At 52.8% G+C, this 15,986-nt stretch overlaps 1 protein-coding gene across 1 annotated transcript in view; it reads left to right on the plus strand.

The window, feature by feature from the left end:
- Positions 1-15,418, plus strand: part of ARID3B (AT-rich interaction domain 3B) — a 38,555-nt gene extending 23,137 nt beyond the window's left edge. The window contains 5 exon segments of the mRNA XM_038146664.1: positions 5,340-5,523; positions 8,136-8,389; positions 8,637-8,894; positions 10,698-10,793; positions 12,014-15,418. Coding sequence (XP_038002592.1) covers positions 5,340-5,523; positions 8,136-8,389; positions 8,637-8,894; positions 10,698-10,793; positions 12,014-12,180 — 959 coding nt within the window. The 3' untranslated portion in view covers positions 12,181-15,418.
- The last annotated feature ends 568 nt before the right edge of the window (positions 15,419-15,986 follow it).

Here is a 15,986-nt window from a genome sequence, read left to right on the forward strand (position 1 = left end):
TCCCTCTGTTCAGCTGGGAATTCCCACACCCCACGGAATTACTGTGCCTCCCTTCAAAGATGAAACGTGAAATGCTGTTTTTCTTGAGATTTGGCTCAGTATTATTTTAAATCACCATGGACTTTCCTGGGGAAAACCTGTTCCTTCTGGCTGCTTAATACAGCATCTTCCCAGAACATATTTGGAGTGGGAAGAGCAGCTTTTTATTTACCTACTCCAGGTTGTGGCTTCAAAATGTCTTTTCCGTGCCTATTTTTCACTGCAGTGGGAGTAAAAAAATCCCATTTTAGTGGGATTTCAGCAGCTCTGTGCTGAACAAACCCTGGGGATTCTCACCTCCTTTGTTCCTTGCTGTAAAATGGACACTTGTGTGAGGAAATTGGATAGGGTAGGTGGGAGGTGATTAAAAAGCAGAGCTGGGTGTGATTAAATGCTCTTTGTGCAGGACAAGTCGTGGCTTAGGCTGCTGGAAATCCCTGTGTGGAAGGGAATCTCTGGCATGGATGCCAAGGGAACCCCTGAAATTCCCTGGAATTCACCTCAAACCCACCTTTGGGGCAGTTCTCCTCAGTCTGCATCTCCGCCTTGAGGTCTGACTGCCAGGTCTGGCCAAGGGAGGGTGGAGAGGAGGACAGCAAAGCCCTGGGGTGGCAGGGAGAGGATGGTCCCAATCAATCCCTCGGCCATGGATGTGCCAAACCGCCTCCCCCAGGTGATTCCCAGGTGTAATCCCAGCCATTCCAGGCTTTCCTGGGGCTCAGCCCCTCCAGGAGCTCCAGCCTGGGCCAGAGGGGACACTGAGGTCCCTCTGGGTTAACCCCTGAGGCTCCCTGGAGCAGGGTGACTGGATTGACTTACTGGTGACATGTAGTTAATCGACAATTGTGCTTTTTTTATAGTTCTGTTCAAGGCTCCTCCTTTTTCAAGACGAATTCCCCAGTTGCTGTTTATCCCCTCTGATGGTTGCTTCTTTTTTAAAGGAGCTTTGGAGCAAGTGCCCATTGCATGGGGGTGATCTGGGCACCTGTGGGTGCACCCCCACTTTGCCCCACGTTCCTCTCTTAGGCAGGTGCTAATCAATAAGGCCTAATTAAGAAACTGTCATCGCTTTCGAGATGTGATTTTTCGGGTAACACAAAACTGTCTTGCTAAGGACATCGTGTGAATTTCTGCTAGTTGTAGGGGCCAAATCAGACATACCTACTGCAGTTCAAGAGGTTAAGAAGGGGAAAAAGCTTTTCAAGGGAAATTTAGGTTGGATATTAGGAAGAAGTTTTTCACAGAGAGGATGATGAAGTTCTGCAGTGGCTGCCTGGGGAGGTGCTGGAGTCACCACCCCTGGGTGTGTTTAACACAGCCTGGATGTGGCACTGGGTGCCAGGGTTCAGTGGGGTGTTGGGGCTGGGCTGGACTCGATGGTCTTGAAGGTCTCTTCCAACCTGGTGATTCTGTGGGAGACATTCCCTCAAAGGCCACAGATGTTTACGGCTCCAGTCAGCCTTCCTCTGGGAAACCCTTTATCCCAGAAACCTGGATTGAGGTTGCCTTTCTGCTCAGAAAACCAGGACCCTGTGGGATGACCCTTCCACATTTATCAGCTCTGCATCCTCCCTTTCCCACTGGGAACAGATTCCTCGTGCCTCTCATTTGGCTGGGATGAGCCAAGTGATGGAGCTGGGATGAGCCAGGTTATGGGGCTGGGATGAGCCCAGGGATGGGGCTGGGATGAGCCAAGGGATGGAGCTGGGATGAGCCAAGTGATGGGGCTGGGATGAGCCCAGGGATGGGGCTGGGATGGGCCAAGTTACAGAGCAGGGATGAGCCCAGGGATGGGGCTGGGATGAGCCACAGGATGGGGCTGGGATGAGCCAAAATATGGAGCTGGGATGCGCTAAATGGTGGGGCTGGGATGAGCCAAGTTACAGAGCTGGGACAAGCCAAGGGATGGGGCTGGGATAAGCCAGGTATGGGGCTGGGATGAGCCAAGTGATGGAGCTGGGATGGGCCAAGGGATGCAGCTGGGATGAGCCAAGTTACAGACCTGGGATGAGCCAAGGGATGGGGCAGGGATGAGCCCAGGGGTGGGGCTGAGGTGAACCAAGGGATGGGGCTGGGATGGGCCCAGGGATGGGGCTGGGATGAGCCAAAATATGGAGCTGGGACAAGCCAAGTGATGGGGCTGGGATGAGCCAAATTACAGAGCTGGGACGAGCCAAGTGATGGAGCTGGGATGAGCCAAGGGATGGGGCTGGCAGGAGCCAAGTGATGGGGTGAGATGAACCAAGTGATGGGGCTGGGATGAGCCAAGGGATGGGGTGAGATGAACCAAGTGATGGGGCTGGGATGAGCCAAGTTACAGAGCAGGGACGACCCAAGTGATGGAGCTGGGATGAGCCCAGGGATGGGGCTGGGATGGACCCAGGGATGGGGCTGGGGATCTGCTGAGAGGCAGGAGAAGTTCTTTTCCGAGGAAACTGAGAGAGGAGGATCTTCCTCTGGCTTGGGGCAGGAGGCTTGCAAGTACAGTAAAATGAGTTTACCATCAAAAGGCAACAAGTCTTGTGCCGTGGCCCCGGCTGCTGACCTTTCCCTCTGGAATTCTGCCCCCTGGCCCCGGGCTCATTAATCGTGGCGCTGCCAGATGACAGTAATCCATCACAGCCCTGACAGCCCTGCCTGCCTCAGGATCTGCCCTTCAGCCTTTCCTGTGGCAGCGCTGGGGGTTTCCAATAAAACCCTTCCTTTATCGCCTTCCCCAGGCTGGGCTGGGGGAGGAGGGGCACCAAATCCCTCTGGAAAACGCCGGGAATTCAGCGGGACTCGCTCTCTGCGGGACCTGCGGGATGGCGTTGGGGCAGTGCTACAGGCACACGTGGAAAAGGGAATTATTGCATTGGAAAATGGAATCATTGCAGCTCCTGGGAGCTGTTCTGTCCCTGCTGTAAAGTTTCTCAGCTGCACAAAGGAATTTTATTTGGCGGGGAAACCAAACTTGAGGTTCTGTCTCAGAGGATAAATTTATGTTGTGTGTGTAAACACATCTAGCTGAGTGTTTCTGTATGAAGCCCTGTTTCGTTGAGTTTATAAATGTGTGTTTCTGTCTAAATCTTGATTTAGCCGGGTTTATAAATGAAATTTCAGGGCACTTTGGTCCTTTTTAAAGCACAGCTGAGGGAGGGAAGCTGTCCAGGGGGTGCTGAGGTGATTCAGGGGGGTCAGACCCCGTGGCTGTTCCTGCTCCAGCTGGGAGCAGCTCCCTGGAAATGCTTCAGCCTTCACTCCCATTGATGCAGGTGATGCTTGTGCCTCTCACAGGAGTACCTGGATTAATAATTTGTGTGTTTTCCCAGCTGCTGAGCTGGGGAAACCTGGAGAAGGGTAGAAGTCTGTTTGGGGGAAAGGCATGGCATTAAAAAGCAGGCATTTGTTAATATTTTCTGAGTTGCTGAGAGCTTTATGCACGGCTCTTCCCTCTCGCTCTCCATCTGGGTGAGAGCTGGATGGAAGTCCCTGCTGGACAAATTAATGCCATTCCCTAAATTGGATTGGGAAAACTGGGGTGGCTTTGGCTGGGGGGAGAGGGGTTTCATCCTCCCCCGGCCCAGCAAAGGCTTTGCTGCTGTGGCTAATTAATGAAAGAAGGGGAATTTTGTGGTGTCCTGGGGGCTTTGGAAGGAAATATTTCCCTGTTTTCCCTGCGGGTGTGACTCAGGTGATGAGTGACAGCTGGAGGTAACCTGATCATGCCCTGGTTCCCAGTGCTGTCACCCCGAGACAAAATGGATGCTGGGGAAAAAAACAGAGGAAATTGGGGATTTTTGGGAGGTAGGGATGGAGCCACAGAGAGTTTGGAAGGTTTGGATTTCCCTCTGTGCTCCTGGAGGGGTCTCCCTGAAATGTGGGATCTGCTCCGTGGGCAGGGAAGGGGCTGCCTGGACAAGGGAAGAGGCTGGGGTTGATATAAATGGAAACACTTTGAATCTGTGGGGTTTTCAGCCCTTTAGAGCTGCAAAACTGGCCTGCTTCATCCAGCATCTCGTTAACCTGTGGGAATTGGCACCACGAGCTAATAATGCCTAATGGGATTCCCAAAGAAAAGACGGGGGGGAAAAAATTCCCCCTTGGATGTCTGACAAGGACATCTGCAGGGCTCCTTTCATGGCACGGAATAAACCCGTTTATAGGGCCATAAACGGGGGATCAGGGGCTGCCAGCAGTGGCACCAGCCTCCCCTGGGGACTGGGGATTCCACAATTGTCCCCTGCCCCCCTCCCAGCCTTCCTGCCAGCCTGGGGCTGCCCATTGTGGGGACAGGATGGGCTGGGCGGCCCTTTGATCCAGGACAGAGTTTCCCAGGCCAAATAAAAGCTCTGCCATTCCAGCTTTTTATTATTCCTTCTTCCTCTCCGTGCCTAAATCTCCTTAGTTTGGGCGTTGGCACTTCCAGGAGCTGCCGAAGGGAGGTTAAAAATCAGATTTTCTTCCACATTAACCCAAAGTGCCCAGAACCAAGCAGGAAGGATGGAGCAGGAGCTGGTTTTGGGATGCTCGGAGCTGCCGTGGCCTTGTCAGGGAATTGTTTGGGAGGGAAAAGGAGTGGGAGGCTGGAAGCTCTGTGGAAGGAGCAGCCTTTATTTACCTCTCCAGGTTGTTCCAAGTGTTGAACGTGTGAGGGAGGATGGAATTCTGTGGGGGAGAGATGTTCTCCAGTGCTGATTCCCTTGGTTCTGCTGTTCCCAGGCAAACAGCACATCCTGGGCAATGAGGGAGCATTTTTATCCAAGGATTTTAACCCTGAGCTCATAAAACCCACTCAATAGTCCCAACTTCCCCTCTTTCTATTCCAGGAGCTGCAGGTTTTTATTGCTCTGCTAATTCCCTTTACCCACAGGAAAGGGTTTTCCATGGAAATACCTCGAGCCAGGCTGCAAATTCCCTGAATTTCCTGTTAGGGCAGAGAGAGCTGGATGCCCCCGAGCTGCCCGTGCCCTCATGCTCTCCGTGCTCCCTGTTTTCCCTGTTTGCAGGAACTCCCATCAACAGGATCTCCATCATGGCCAAGCAGATCCTGGATCTGCTCCTGTTAGGAGAGAGAGCTGGAGGCCCCCAAGCTGCCCGTGCCCTCATGCTCTTCATGCTCCCTGTTTGCAGGAACTCCCATCAACAGGATCCCCATCATGGCCAAGCAGATCCTGGAGCTGCTCCTGGCCCGTGCCCTCATGCTCTCTGTGCTCCCTGTTTGCAGGAACTCCCATCAACAGGATCCCCATCATGGCCAAGCAGATCCTGGAGCTGCTCCTGGCCCAAGCCCTCATGCTCTCCATGCTCCTTGTTTGCAGGAACTCCCATCAACAGGATCCCCATCATGGCCAAGCAGATCCTGGATCTCTACATGCTCTACAAGCTGGTGACCGAGAAGGGCGGGCTGGTGGAGATCATCAACAAGAAGATCTGGAGGGAGATCACCAAAGGCCTTAACCTGCCCACCTCCATCACCAGCGCCGCCTTCACCCTGCGCACCCAGTGAGTCCAGGCATAGAAACAGAACTTACTCACTTTCCTATAAATATTTATATTTGTAGATTTAAATACATAAATATGTGTGTATTTATAAATGTGTTTAACTTTATATACAATATAAATATATATTTCTTATATACAATATAGAAATATTTTATAAATATAGATTTAAATGCTTATATTTATTATATAAATATACAGTAAATATAAATATAGTAAATATATAATATATATTATTTATTAACATTAATTATGTTAATAAATATGTTATTAAATATAAATAATGTTAATATTATATTCTATTAATTCATTATTAATAATATTAATAATAGTGTTACTTAATATTCCTTATTTCTTTATATATTAAGTATCTATATAATAAGTATGTATACATTTAAATATAAAATCTTTATCTATTTATAAATAGATTTATATTTACATATAAAATCTATACACATTTTATAAATATAAATTTAAATATTTATTTTTATTATAAAATATAATAAATATATACTTCATATTTATATAAATATGTGTATATTTAAATATGAAATCTTTATCTATCTATAAATATATTTATCTTTATAGATAAAACATATAAACTTATTATAACTAAATTTAAATATTTATATTTATTATATAAATATATAATAAATATTGACTATATATTTATAATATATAAATTATATGTTATTGCTATATAATATCAATATATTAATATTTTAATATATAATATATATAATTTTAATATATATCTTGATATGTAATGTCAATAATTGGATATTATTGGAATAATCCAATTATCCCAGTGGATGTAATTGGAATATTCCAATTCAGATTATTGGATATTTATCTGTTAGTGGACATTTCCTGTTGGATATTTGCTGTTATCAGGTATTTAGCTGTTCTTAGATTGTTATTATTAGGTATTTGTGTTGATAGTTCTTTTATTATTTTTAGATACTTGTCTGTTATTAAATACCTATTATTCGTAATTATTATTGGTAAATTATTAGTAGTAAATATTACTATAATTAGTAATATAATATATTATATAATGTATTATATAATACATAATATTTCAGATATAATTATAATGTTTGTTATATAATTATAATATATAATAGAATAGAATTATTTTTAATCGAATTATTTTTAGTATTATTAGTTAATTTTTAGAATAGCAACTGGCCAAGGTAAAGCCTCTAAAGGGATGAAATGATGCCTCAGCATGAGGAGCTCCTGAAGGGAATTCCCACCCTCACCTCCCACCAGCCCCAGCCTTTTTGCCTCCTTTTTTCAGTTGTGAGGGAATTCTGGGTGATTTATAGGTAATATTTTAATTGATAGGGAATTCTGGATGGTTTATAGATAATATTTCAGTTGTGAGGGAATTCTGGATGGTTTATAGATAATAATTGAATTGTAAGGGAATTCTGGATGGTTTATGGATAATATTTCAGTTGTGAGGGAATTATGGATGATTTCTAGACAATATTTCAGTTATGAGGGAATTTTGGGTGATTTATAGATAATAATTCAATTGTAAGGAAATTCTGGATGGTTTATAGATAATATTTCAGTTGTGAGGGGATTCTGGGTGATCCTTTGAGGATATTTCAGTAGTGAGGGAATTCTGTGTGATTTATAGTCAGTATTTCAGTTGTGAGGGAATTCTGGATGTTTTATAGATAATATTTCAGTTGTGAGGGAATTTCACTTGGTTTATTGACAATACTTCTTTTGTGAGGGAATTGTGGATGATTTATAGAGGATATTTCAATTGTGAGGGGATTCTGGATGGTTTATAGTTGAAATTCCAGTTGTGAGGGAATATCTGATGATTTAAAGTCAGTACTTCATTTGTGAGGGAATTGTGGATGATTTATAGAGGATATTTCAATTGTGAGGGAATTCTTGATGGTTTATAGAGGATATTTCAATTGTGAGGGAATTCTGGGTCATTATTTGAGGATATTTCAGTAGTGAGGGAATTCTGGATGATTCTTTGAGGATAATTCAGTAGTGAGGGAATTCTGGATGATTCTTTGAGGATATTTCAGTTGTGAGGGAATTCTGGATGATCCTTTGAGGATATTCCAGTTATGAAGGAATTCTGTGTGTTTTATAGAGGATATTTCATTTGTGAGGGAATTCTGGATCATCCTTTGAGGATATTCCAGTTGTGAAGGAATTCTGAGTGATCTATAGAGGATATTTCAGTTGTGAGGGAATTCTGGATGATCCTTTGAGGATATTCCAGTTGTGAAGGAATTCTGTGTGATTTATTGAGGATATTCCAGTTGTGAAGGAATTCTGTGTGATTTATTGAGGATATTTCAGTTGTGAGGGAATTCTGGATGATCCTTTGAGGATATTCCAGTTGTGAAGGAATTCTGTGTGATTTATTGAGGATATTCCAGTTATGAAGGAGTTCTGGCTGGCTCTCCCCACCCTTGTGGGATCAGGAGTATCTAATGGCGCATTTCCCTACAAACACTGAGCGCACCCAGACCGAGCCGTGCTTCCAAACACCCCAAACCTGCTGAGCACCTCGGGATGACTCTCCTGTCCCCATGCCACCTCAATTACCCCTCTCTGTGTCCCTCTCCCAGGTACATGAAGTACCTCTACGCCTACGAGTGCGAGAAGAAGTCTCTGAGCTCCCCGGCCGAGCTCCAGGCCGCCATCGACGGCAACCGGCGCGAGGGCCGGCGGCCCAGCTACAGCTCCTCGCTGTTCAGCTACTCTCCCTCCCCGCCGGGGCCTCCTTCCCTGCTGTCCCCCCCCAAAATCCGCTTCCCCATCATCGGCGTGGCGCCGGGCAGCGCCACCGGCAACCCCCGCGTGTCACCGGCCCTCAGGAAAGGTCAGCACGTCCATGGCGGTGGTGGGAATGTGGGAGCGGGGTGCTGGCAGTGTCCCCTGGCTGAGTGACCCCTCCTGAGCGTGTCCATGCCGGGCTGCATGGCCTGGCAATGTGGGAGCAGGGTGCTGGCAGTGTCCCCAGGCTGAGTGACCCCTCCTGAGCGTGTCCATAGTGAGCTGCATGGCCTGGCAATGTGGGAGCAGGGTGCTGGCAGTGTCCCCTGGCTGAGTGCCCCCTCCTCGCCCAGGTGACGGCGTGCCCCTGACCGTGTCCATGCCGAGCCGCGTGGCCGTGCCGGTGACGCTGGGTGGCCAGCAGGCCACTGTGGCAGCCAGGACGGCCACGCTGGAGCAGCTGAGGGAGAGGCTGGAGGCGGGAGAGCCCCCGGAGAAGAAGGTGCCGCGCATGACGGAGGAGGAGCAGCGGCTGGTGCAGCAGGCGCTGCAGCGCAACCTGTTCAGCATGGCCCGGCAGATCCCCATGAAGATCAAAATCAACGGGAAAGGTGAGGCACAGCACGCTGAGCTCCTCGGGAAGCAGCAGGCAGGGAAAGCTCCCGGCCGGGAATGTCACCCACGCACGGCTGGGTCACCTCTGCGGGGCCCAGGCAGAGGGCGTGGCATGGAGATGTTGAGGTGCAAGGTTTTGTTGGGTTTTCCTGCTGGGTTTATTCTCCAGCTCATCCAAATCCAGCCTGGATTCAGGAGAAAAGGAGACTCAGGGGTGACCTGATCACTCCCTACAGCTCCTGAAAGGTGCCTGTGCTCAGCTGGGGCTGGGCTCTCTCCCCAGGCAGCACTGACAGAAGCAGAGCACTCAGCCTCCAGCTGCACCAAGGGAAATACAGGTTGGATAGCAGCAAGAAGTTTTTCACAGAGAGGATGATAAAGTTCTGGAATGTTCTGCCTGGGGAGGTGCTGGAGTCACCATCCCTGGGTGTGTTTAACAAAGCCTGGATGTGGCACTGGGTGCCAGGGTTCAGTGGGGTGTTGGGGCTGGGCTGGGCTGGACTTGATGATCTTGAAGGTCTCTTCCAACCCGGTGATTCTGTGGATTCTGTGAAATCTGTGAATTTGGCGACCATTGCCACATTCCCAAAGCTCCGAGCTGGTCAAGTTTGGCACGGAAGCAAGGGAAGAGCTGTTCTTGCCCCAGCAGTGCTGGTTTGAGGTGCTTGGCCACAAATATGGGTGGGAAAGCTCAAGGCAGGTTCCTCTGAAGCAGCAGTTCTTTTTTTTAGAGCTTGTTTCTTTTTTAGATTGTATTACTTTTTTAAAATGTTCTTGTTTCTGGGCTTCTTCCCCAGCCTGTGTTTAAACAATTCATCCTGAATCTTGGCAGTGATTTCTGTGATGTCAGTGCTCCCAGCTCCTGGCAGCTCTGCATCCAATCCAATTCCACATCAAAACCACGAAAGCCAGTGATAGGGAATACAAATGTTATCCAGGAGTGTTCATTCCCTCTCTCCTCACTTCTGCTTTCACCCTGAACTCAATCCAGACGCTGGGAACCATTGCAGTCCCCACAAACAGGAACAGGCTGAGGATTCAGGGGTGGGATTCCCACCTTTCTAGGGGCTGTCTTGTCTTCCCTGCCCTCCTTTTCCCCACTGCACCATAAAAACCGGGTGGAGCTTCGGGAGCTGCTCTGGGAGCTGGTTTTGATAAGCTCAGCATGGTTTAGTAACAACATTTAGGTTCAATTTGAAGTTTTTAGAGGGGTTTTTTTTGCCTTGCTGCCCTCCGTGGAAGGGGAAATCCCAAAATCCAGGCTCACCCTTGTGCAGCTGGAAGAGTTCCATGTTCAGCTCCCCTCAAACCCTGCCCAGGCTGAGGAAAATCCTGATTTTCGTGGAGTGCCCCTGGCTTTTCCCTCCCTCCAGTGGCCGCTGGAGCTGCTGCAGTCGGAGCACAGCGAGGCACAGCAAAATCCAGCTGGGAGTTAAGTCCGGCCTTATCTCTGTGCTCCCAGCCCTTCCTTGCGACAGGAATGGCCCTCGGGGAGACAATTCCCAATGCCAGCGGGCTCCCGGCCTCGCCAAAGCCTTGCAGCGCCTCTATAGCCTTGTCCTGGAATGGTTTGAGTCGGAAGGGACCTCAAAGCCAAGGACAGGGACACTTCCACGTCCCAGGGTGCTCCAAGCCTGGCCAGCCTGCCCTCGGGCACTCCCGGGGATGCCAGCATTCTGTGGGGACTTCCCGCCCAAAGAGGGGACCAAGGGGGGCTGTGCTCACCTCCGGGGAGTGCCGGGAGTGGGATCGGTGCCCTCTAACTGTGCCTCCCTCCCTCCCTCCCTCCATGGGACAAGACAAGGCCGACTCCGCGGCGGCGGCGCTGAACCTGTCCCCGAACGGCATCGGCAGCATCAACATGTCCGTGGAGATCAACGGCACCACCTACGCTGGTGAGAGAGCGATCCTGCAACGGGACAGCCCAGGGACAGCCCTCCTGGGACCGGGACAGCCCAGGGAGAGCACTCCTTGGGGGGCGGGACAGCCCTCCTGGGAAAGGGACAGCCCAGGAACAGCCCTCCTTGGGGGGCGGGACAGCCCTCCTGGGAAAGGGACAGCCCAGGGACAGCCCTCCTGGGAAAGGGACAGCCCAGGGACAGCCCTCCTTGGGGGGCGGGACAACCCTGCTAGAACGGGACAGCCCTCCCGGGCACAGGGAGATCCCTCCTGGGCACGGGACAGCCCTCCTGGGACGGGACAGCCCAGGGACAGCCCTCCTAGGGTTGCGGGACAGCCCTCCTGGGACCGGGACAGCCCTCCTAGGGGTGCGGGACAGCCCTCCTGGACCGGGACAGCCCAGGGACAGTCCTCCTTGGGGGCCTCCTGGGGAAGGGACAGCCCTCCTGGAACGGGACAGCCTTGCTGGGAGGCGGGAATGGGTGGGATGGGGGTGGTCCCTGCCAAATGGCAGCGGGAGGCGTTTCTTGTTCCCTGGGATTCTTGTTCACTGGGCTGGACAGGAGCAGCACCTTTCCCTTGGTGTTAGTGCTTTAAAATCTGAGGGAAGGGGTTTGAAATCCCTGTGGAAGCGTTCATAGGAAGGAGAATTGTCCCCGTTCTCCTGAGGAGGAGCTTTACTCGGCTCTCCCAGCAGGAATTGTCCCCTGGAGCAGCTCCCTTCTGCAGGCCACGCCTGTGCATCCTTGGGCAAATCCCAGTTGGGAAGCCTGGCTCTGCCTGACCCTAACCCCAGTGGGAGCTGCTTCTCCCTGAAAGCAGAACCCATTTGGGATCTGTTTCCTTTAGGGTCAGCATCCCTGTGCAGGCTCCAGTTCCAGGCTGAGCACAGGAGCCAGACCAGCTACCCTGAGCTGGGATGGGATCCTGGAGCTGGGAGAGCCTCCCCTTAACCATCCTAGCCCTGTCTGTGCCGGGATGGGATCCTGGGGCTGGGAGAGCCTCCCCTTTGCCAGCCTAGCCCTGTCTGTGCTGGGATGGGATCCTGGGGCTGGGAGAGCCTCCCCTTTGCCAGCCTAGCCCTGTCTGTGCTGGGATGGGATCCTGACCTTGGGAAAGCCTCCCCTTTGCCAGCCTAGCCCTGTCTGTGCTGGGATGGGATCCCGGGGCTGGGAGAGCCTCCCCTTTGCCAGGCTAACCCTGTCTGTGCCCACAGGGGTGCTGTTTGCCCAGAAGCCCGTGGTGCAGCTCCTGGCCGGCTCGGGCACGCAGAGCTCGTGCAGCAGCAGCAGCAGCAGCTCCAGCAGCTCCCACTGCTCCCCCAGCCCTACCTCATCGCGGGGCACGCCCGGCGCAGAGCCCTCCACCAGCTGGTCCCTCTGACGGGCACTGCCCAGGAGTGCACACATACCTCACCTCAAGGAACCTGCTCTCGTGGCTGCACAGCACCTGGAGGCTGCTGATGATGATGGTGGTGGTGGTGGTGGTGAAACCTTTCCATGCCAGCGAGTTTTCCTTCATCGTCTCTTTGTCCAGCCTTTTTTTGGCTTTGTTCCCCCCTTTCCTTCCGCCCTTTTGCTCTTTGGTTCCTCCTCCTCCTCCCAGGGTGTGTGGTGTTCCCATGGAGGGGGGCACACTTGGCGTTTCTCAATCAGGGATGGCTCTGGGGCCACAGCTCCTGCCCAGGATGTCACCAGGGCAGGGAAGGGGCCAGGACTGGGGCTGGGAACCCTGGTTCTGCTGGAACCCTGGCTCTATTGGGGACCCTGGTCCTGCTGGAACCCTGGTTCTGCTGGGAAACCAGGTTCTCCTGGAGCCCTGGTTCTGCCGGGAAACCAGGTTCTGCTGGGGACCCTGGTTCTGCTGGGAACCCTGGTTCTGCTGGAGCCCTGGTTCTGGGAGCCCTGGTTCTGCTGGAGCCCTGGTTCTGCTGGAGCCCTGGCTCTGGGAACCCTGGTTCTGCTGGGAACCCTGGTTCTGCTGGAGCCCTGGCTCTGGGAACCCTGGTTCTGCTGGAGCCCTGGCTCTGGGAACCCTGGTCCTGCTGGAGCCCTGGTTCTGCTGGAACCAGGGGCCACCAGGGCTCTTCCCACCCACAACTCCGTGTTTTGACAATCCTGAGAGCCAGGGGGTGCCTGGCCCTGTCCTCCCGTGGCAATCTGCCCTTCCTGCTGTGTCCCCGTGTCCTCGGGGGAGGCTCCTGAGCCTCCCTCCTGCTCCTCTCCACGGTTCTGGCACCATCAGCTGCTTGTTTCTGGCTGGTGCCACCTCTCCCCTGGAGTCCTGAATGCCCCTGAGTGTTCCTGAGGAGTGACACAGGGCCTGGGCGTGCTGGGGCTCGGTGTCCCCCGCAGTGTCCCCGCAGCAGGGTCACTCAGGTTGGTGCAGGCTCCCTGGAGCAGCTCTGGAAGCTCTGCAGGGCTGCGGGTGGGGTGGTTACTGTGGGGATCTGGGGCTCTGAGCGAACCCCCTCCGATGGTACCCGAGCAGGGCAGACCTTCTGCTCCCAGGGAGGAGCAGAGCCCAGGGCATCCAGCCCTTCCTGGCCCCGGGAGCCTGGCTGGAAGCAGAGCTGGTGCTCCCTGTGAATCAGCTGCTCAGGTGGCCTGGTGCTGTCCCCCTGTCCCTCCGGCCTTTCCCCACGCCCTGCCCTGGTGACATCCCTGCCATCCCTCCCGTCCCGGTGACGTCCTTCCCGTGCTGCAGGCCCGAGTCAGGTTTTTTTGAGCAGACGAAATACCTCAGATATGTACTTGTTGGGTTGCTTTTGTTTGTGTTGGGTTGGTTTTTTTTAACCTCTTCAGGAAGTATTGGCATATCCTATCGCTTGGGGGGTTTCATAGGTGGGTTTGCTGACTTTGTGTTTGCTTTCGTTTCTGTTGGCTTTTAAACGGATCACCAAAGACAGGGAGTTCAGACAAAGCTGAGTAGAGGAGCAGTGGCTTCCCCGCCCTCCAGAAGCCCATCCCAGGACATGTGCGGGAAAACAGGACAGGGGTGACCCTGCCCCTTGGATGTGTGCGTTGTCCCAGCTCCGGGCTCTGCCCTCCTGCTGCTGCCCGCGCTGTGGCGGGGCTGTCCTGCCCCCGCAGTCCCCGGGGCTCTCTGGCATCGGGAGCTGTCCTGCCCCCGCAGTCCCCGGGGCTCTGGGATCGGGAGCTGTCCTGCCCCGCAGTCCCCGGGGCTCTGGGATCGGGAGCTGTCCTGCCCCCGCCGTCCCCGGGGCTCTGGGATCGGGAGCTGTCCTGCCCCGCAGTCCCCGGGGCTCTGGGATCGGGAGCTGTCCTGCCCCGCAGTCCCCGGGGCTCTGGGATCGGGAGCTGTCCTGCCCCGCAGTCCCCGGGGCTCTGGGATCGGGAGCTGTCCTGCCCCGCAGTCCCCGAGGCTCTCTGGCATCGGGAGCTGTCCTGCCCCGCAGTCCCCGGGGCTCTGGGATCGGGAGCTGGGCCCGCAGTGTCCTGGGAGGGATGCTGCTCAGAGGGAGCGCCGCCCTCGCTGTGCGCGGGGGAAGCCAGGCTGACCCACAGGCTCCTTTCATCCTCGCAGACTCCCAGAGCATTTTCCAGCCTCTGGGACTCAGTCAGATGATTTTTTTTCCCTTTTCTCTTTGGGTTTTCTTCTGGTTGTTTTATTTTATTCTTGGGTGGGGTTGGGCTGTTTCCTCTGAGTGGGACCGGGGCACTTTCTGCTTTTCCCTCTGCTCTGCTCCCTGGCCCCGGGGAGCAGAGGCTGCTCCGGGGTGGGGCTGCTTTGTCTCACTTGCTAACGTTGTGTTTTCTTGCACAGAAAGGCACTCGAATCACTGAACTGCTTGGACACTACTAGAGTATTAATGTTTATAAGCTTTACTCAACCTAGACTGGAACTAGCCAGGGACTAACAGATTGTTTTGTATCCAATTCAGGGAAAGAATCAGGTCGGGAAGCGTAACAGATACCTCAGTTAAATAAGCTGCAACAATAAACAGGTCCTTTTCCCAGCCCGGGGTGACAAGGACCATCCAGACTGTGAAGAGTTAACCCTTTCCCTCAGCCTGGCTTTGGCCCTGGCAGCCTGAGCTGCGGGTCTCCTGCTGAGCTGCCAGGCTTTGGGATGGGGGTGCTGGAAACCAGCAGCAGAGCGGGGGAGGCCGAGCGGGGGCCGCCCCAGCCCCGTGTCGTACTCAGGGTTTGATGCTGCCAGCAGGACGTTCCCGAGGGCAGTGCTCCATCCTCCCCCAGCTCCACACACCAGCCAAACTCCCCCGGCCAGCCCCCAGCTTGCTCCCCCGGCGCTTCCAGGGGGGAAGAGCGAGCCGAGCCTGCCCCCGGGGCTGCGGGGAAGGCACGGAGGGCGGGGTGAGGGGAGGCTGCGTGTGCCTGCTCGGTCCCAGGGGACTGCGATCAGATGTTCTCTCCAAACAGCTGCAGCAGCCTTGCTAACTAGTTTTCTTACCTATTTAAAAGAGAAAAAAAATAATAAAATAAGTAAATAAAAACAGATGTGATAGCCTAGGCGGTGGATAAATACCTCAACGTCTCCTTCCAACAAGTGTCTGTATATGTTGTTGTTGGGTTTTTTCTATCTTACAGGTTATCTGAATGTTTATATTCCAATAAACTTCTACCTCTTCACACCGTGACCCCCACGCCTGCTTTGTGCCCCCGCCTGGCTCCCTGAGGGTAAAGAATTCCCAGCTATTCCCAGAGGCTGGGCTGTGTCCTTGCAGGGGCCCTGAGGGTAAAGAATTCCCAGCTGTTCCCAGAGGCTGGGCTGTGTCCTTGCAGGGACCCTGAGGGTAAAGAATTCCCAGAGGCTGGGCTGTGTCCTTGCAGGAACCCTGAGGGTAGAGAATTCCCAGCTATTCCCAGAGGCTGGGCTGTGTCCTTGCAGGAACCCTGAGGGTAGAGAATTCCCAGAGGCTGGGCTGTGTCCTTGCAGGGACCCTGAGGGTAAAGAATTCCCAGCTGTTCCCAGAGGCTGGGCTGTGTCCTTGCAGGGACCCTGAGGGTAAAGAATTCCCAGCTCTTCCCAGAGGCTGGGCTGTGTCCTTGCAGGGTGTCTGAGGGTAAGGAATTCCCAGCTCTTCCCAGAGGCTGGGCTGTGTCCTTGCAGGGGCCCTGAGCTCCCGGTTTGGAGCTGGCCCGGGCTGGCACGATGGCGCTTCCAGGCTGGATTCCTGCGGAAGCCGCACGGGATATCTCCTGTCC

Source organism: Motacilla alba, chromosome 10, assembly GCF_015832195.1.
Source record: "Motacilla alba alba isolate MOTALB_02 chromosome 10, Motacilla_alba_V1.0_pri, whole genome shotgun sequence".
In the NCBI taxonomy this organism is placed as follows: domain Eukaryota; kingdom Metazoa; phylum Chordata; class Aves; order Passeriformes; family Motacillidae; genus Motacilla; species Motacilla alba.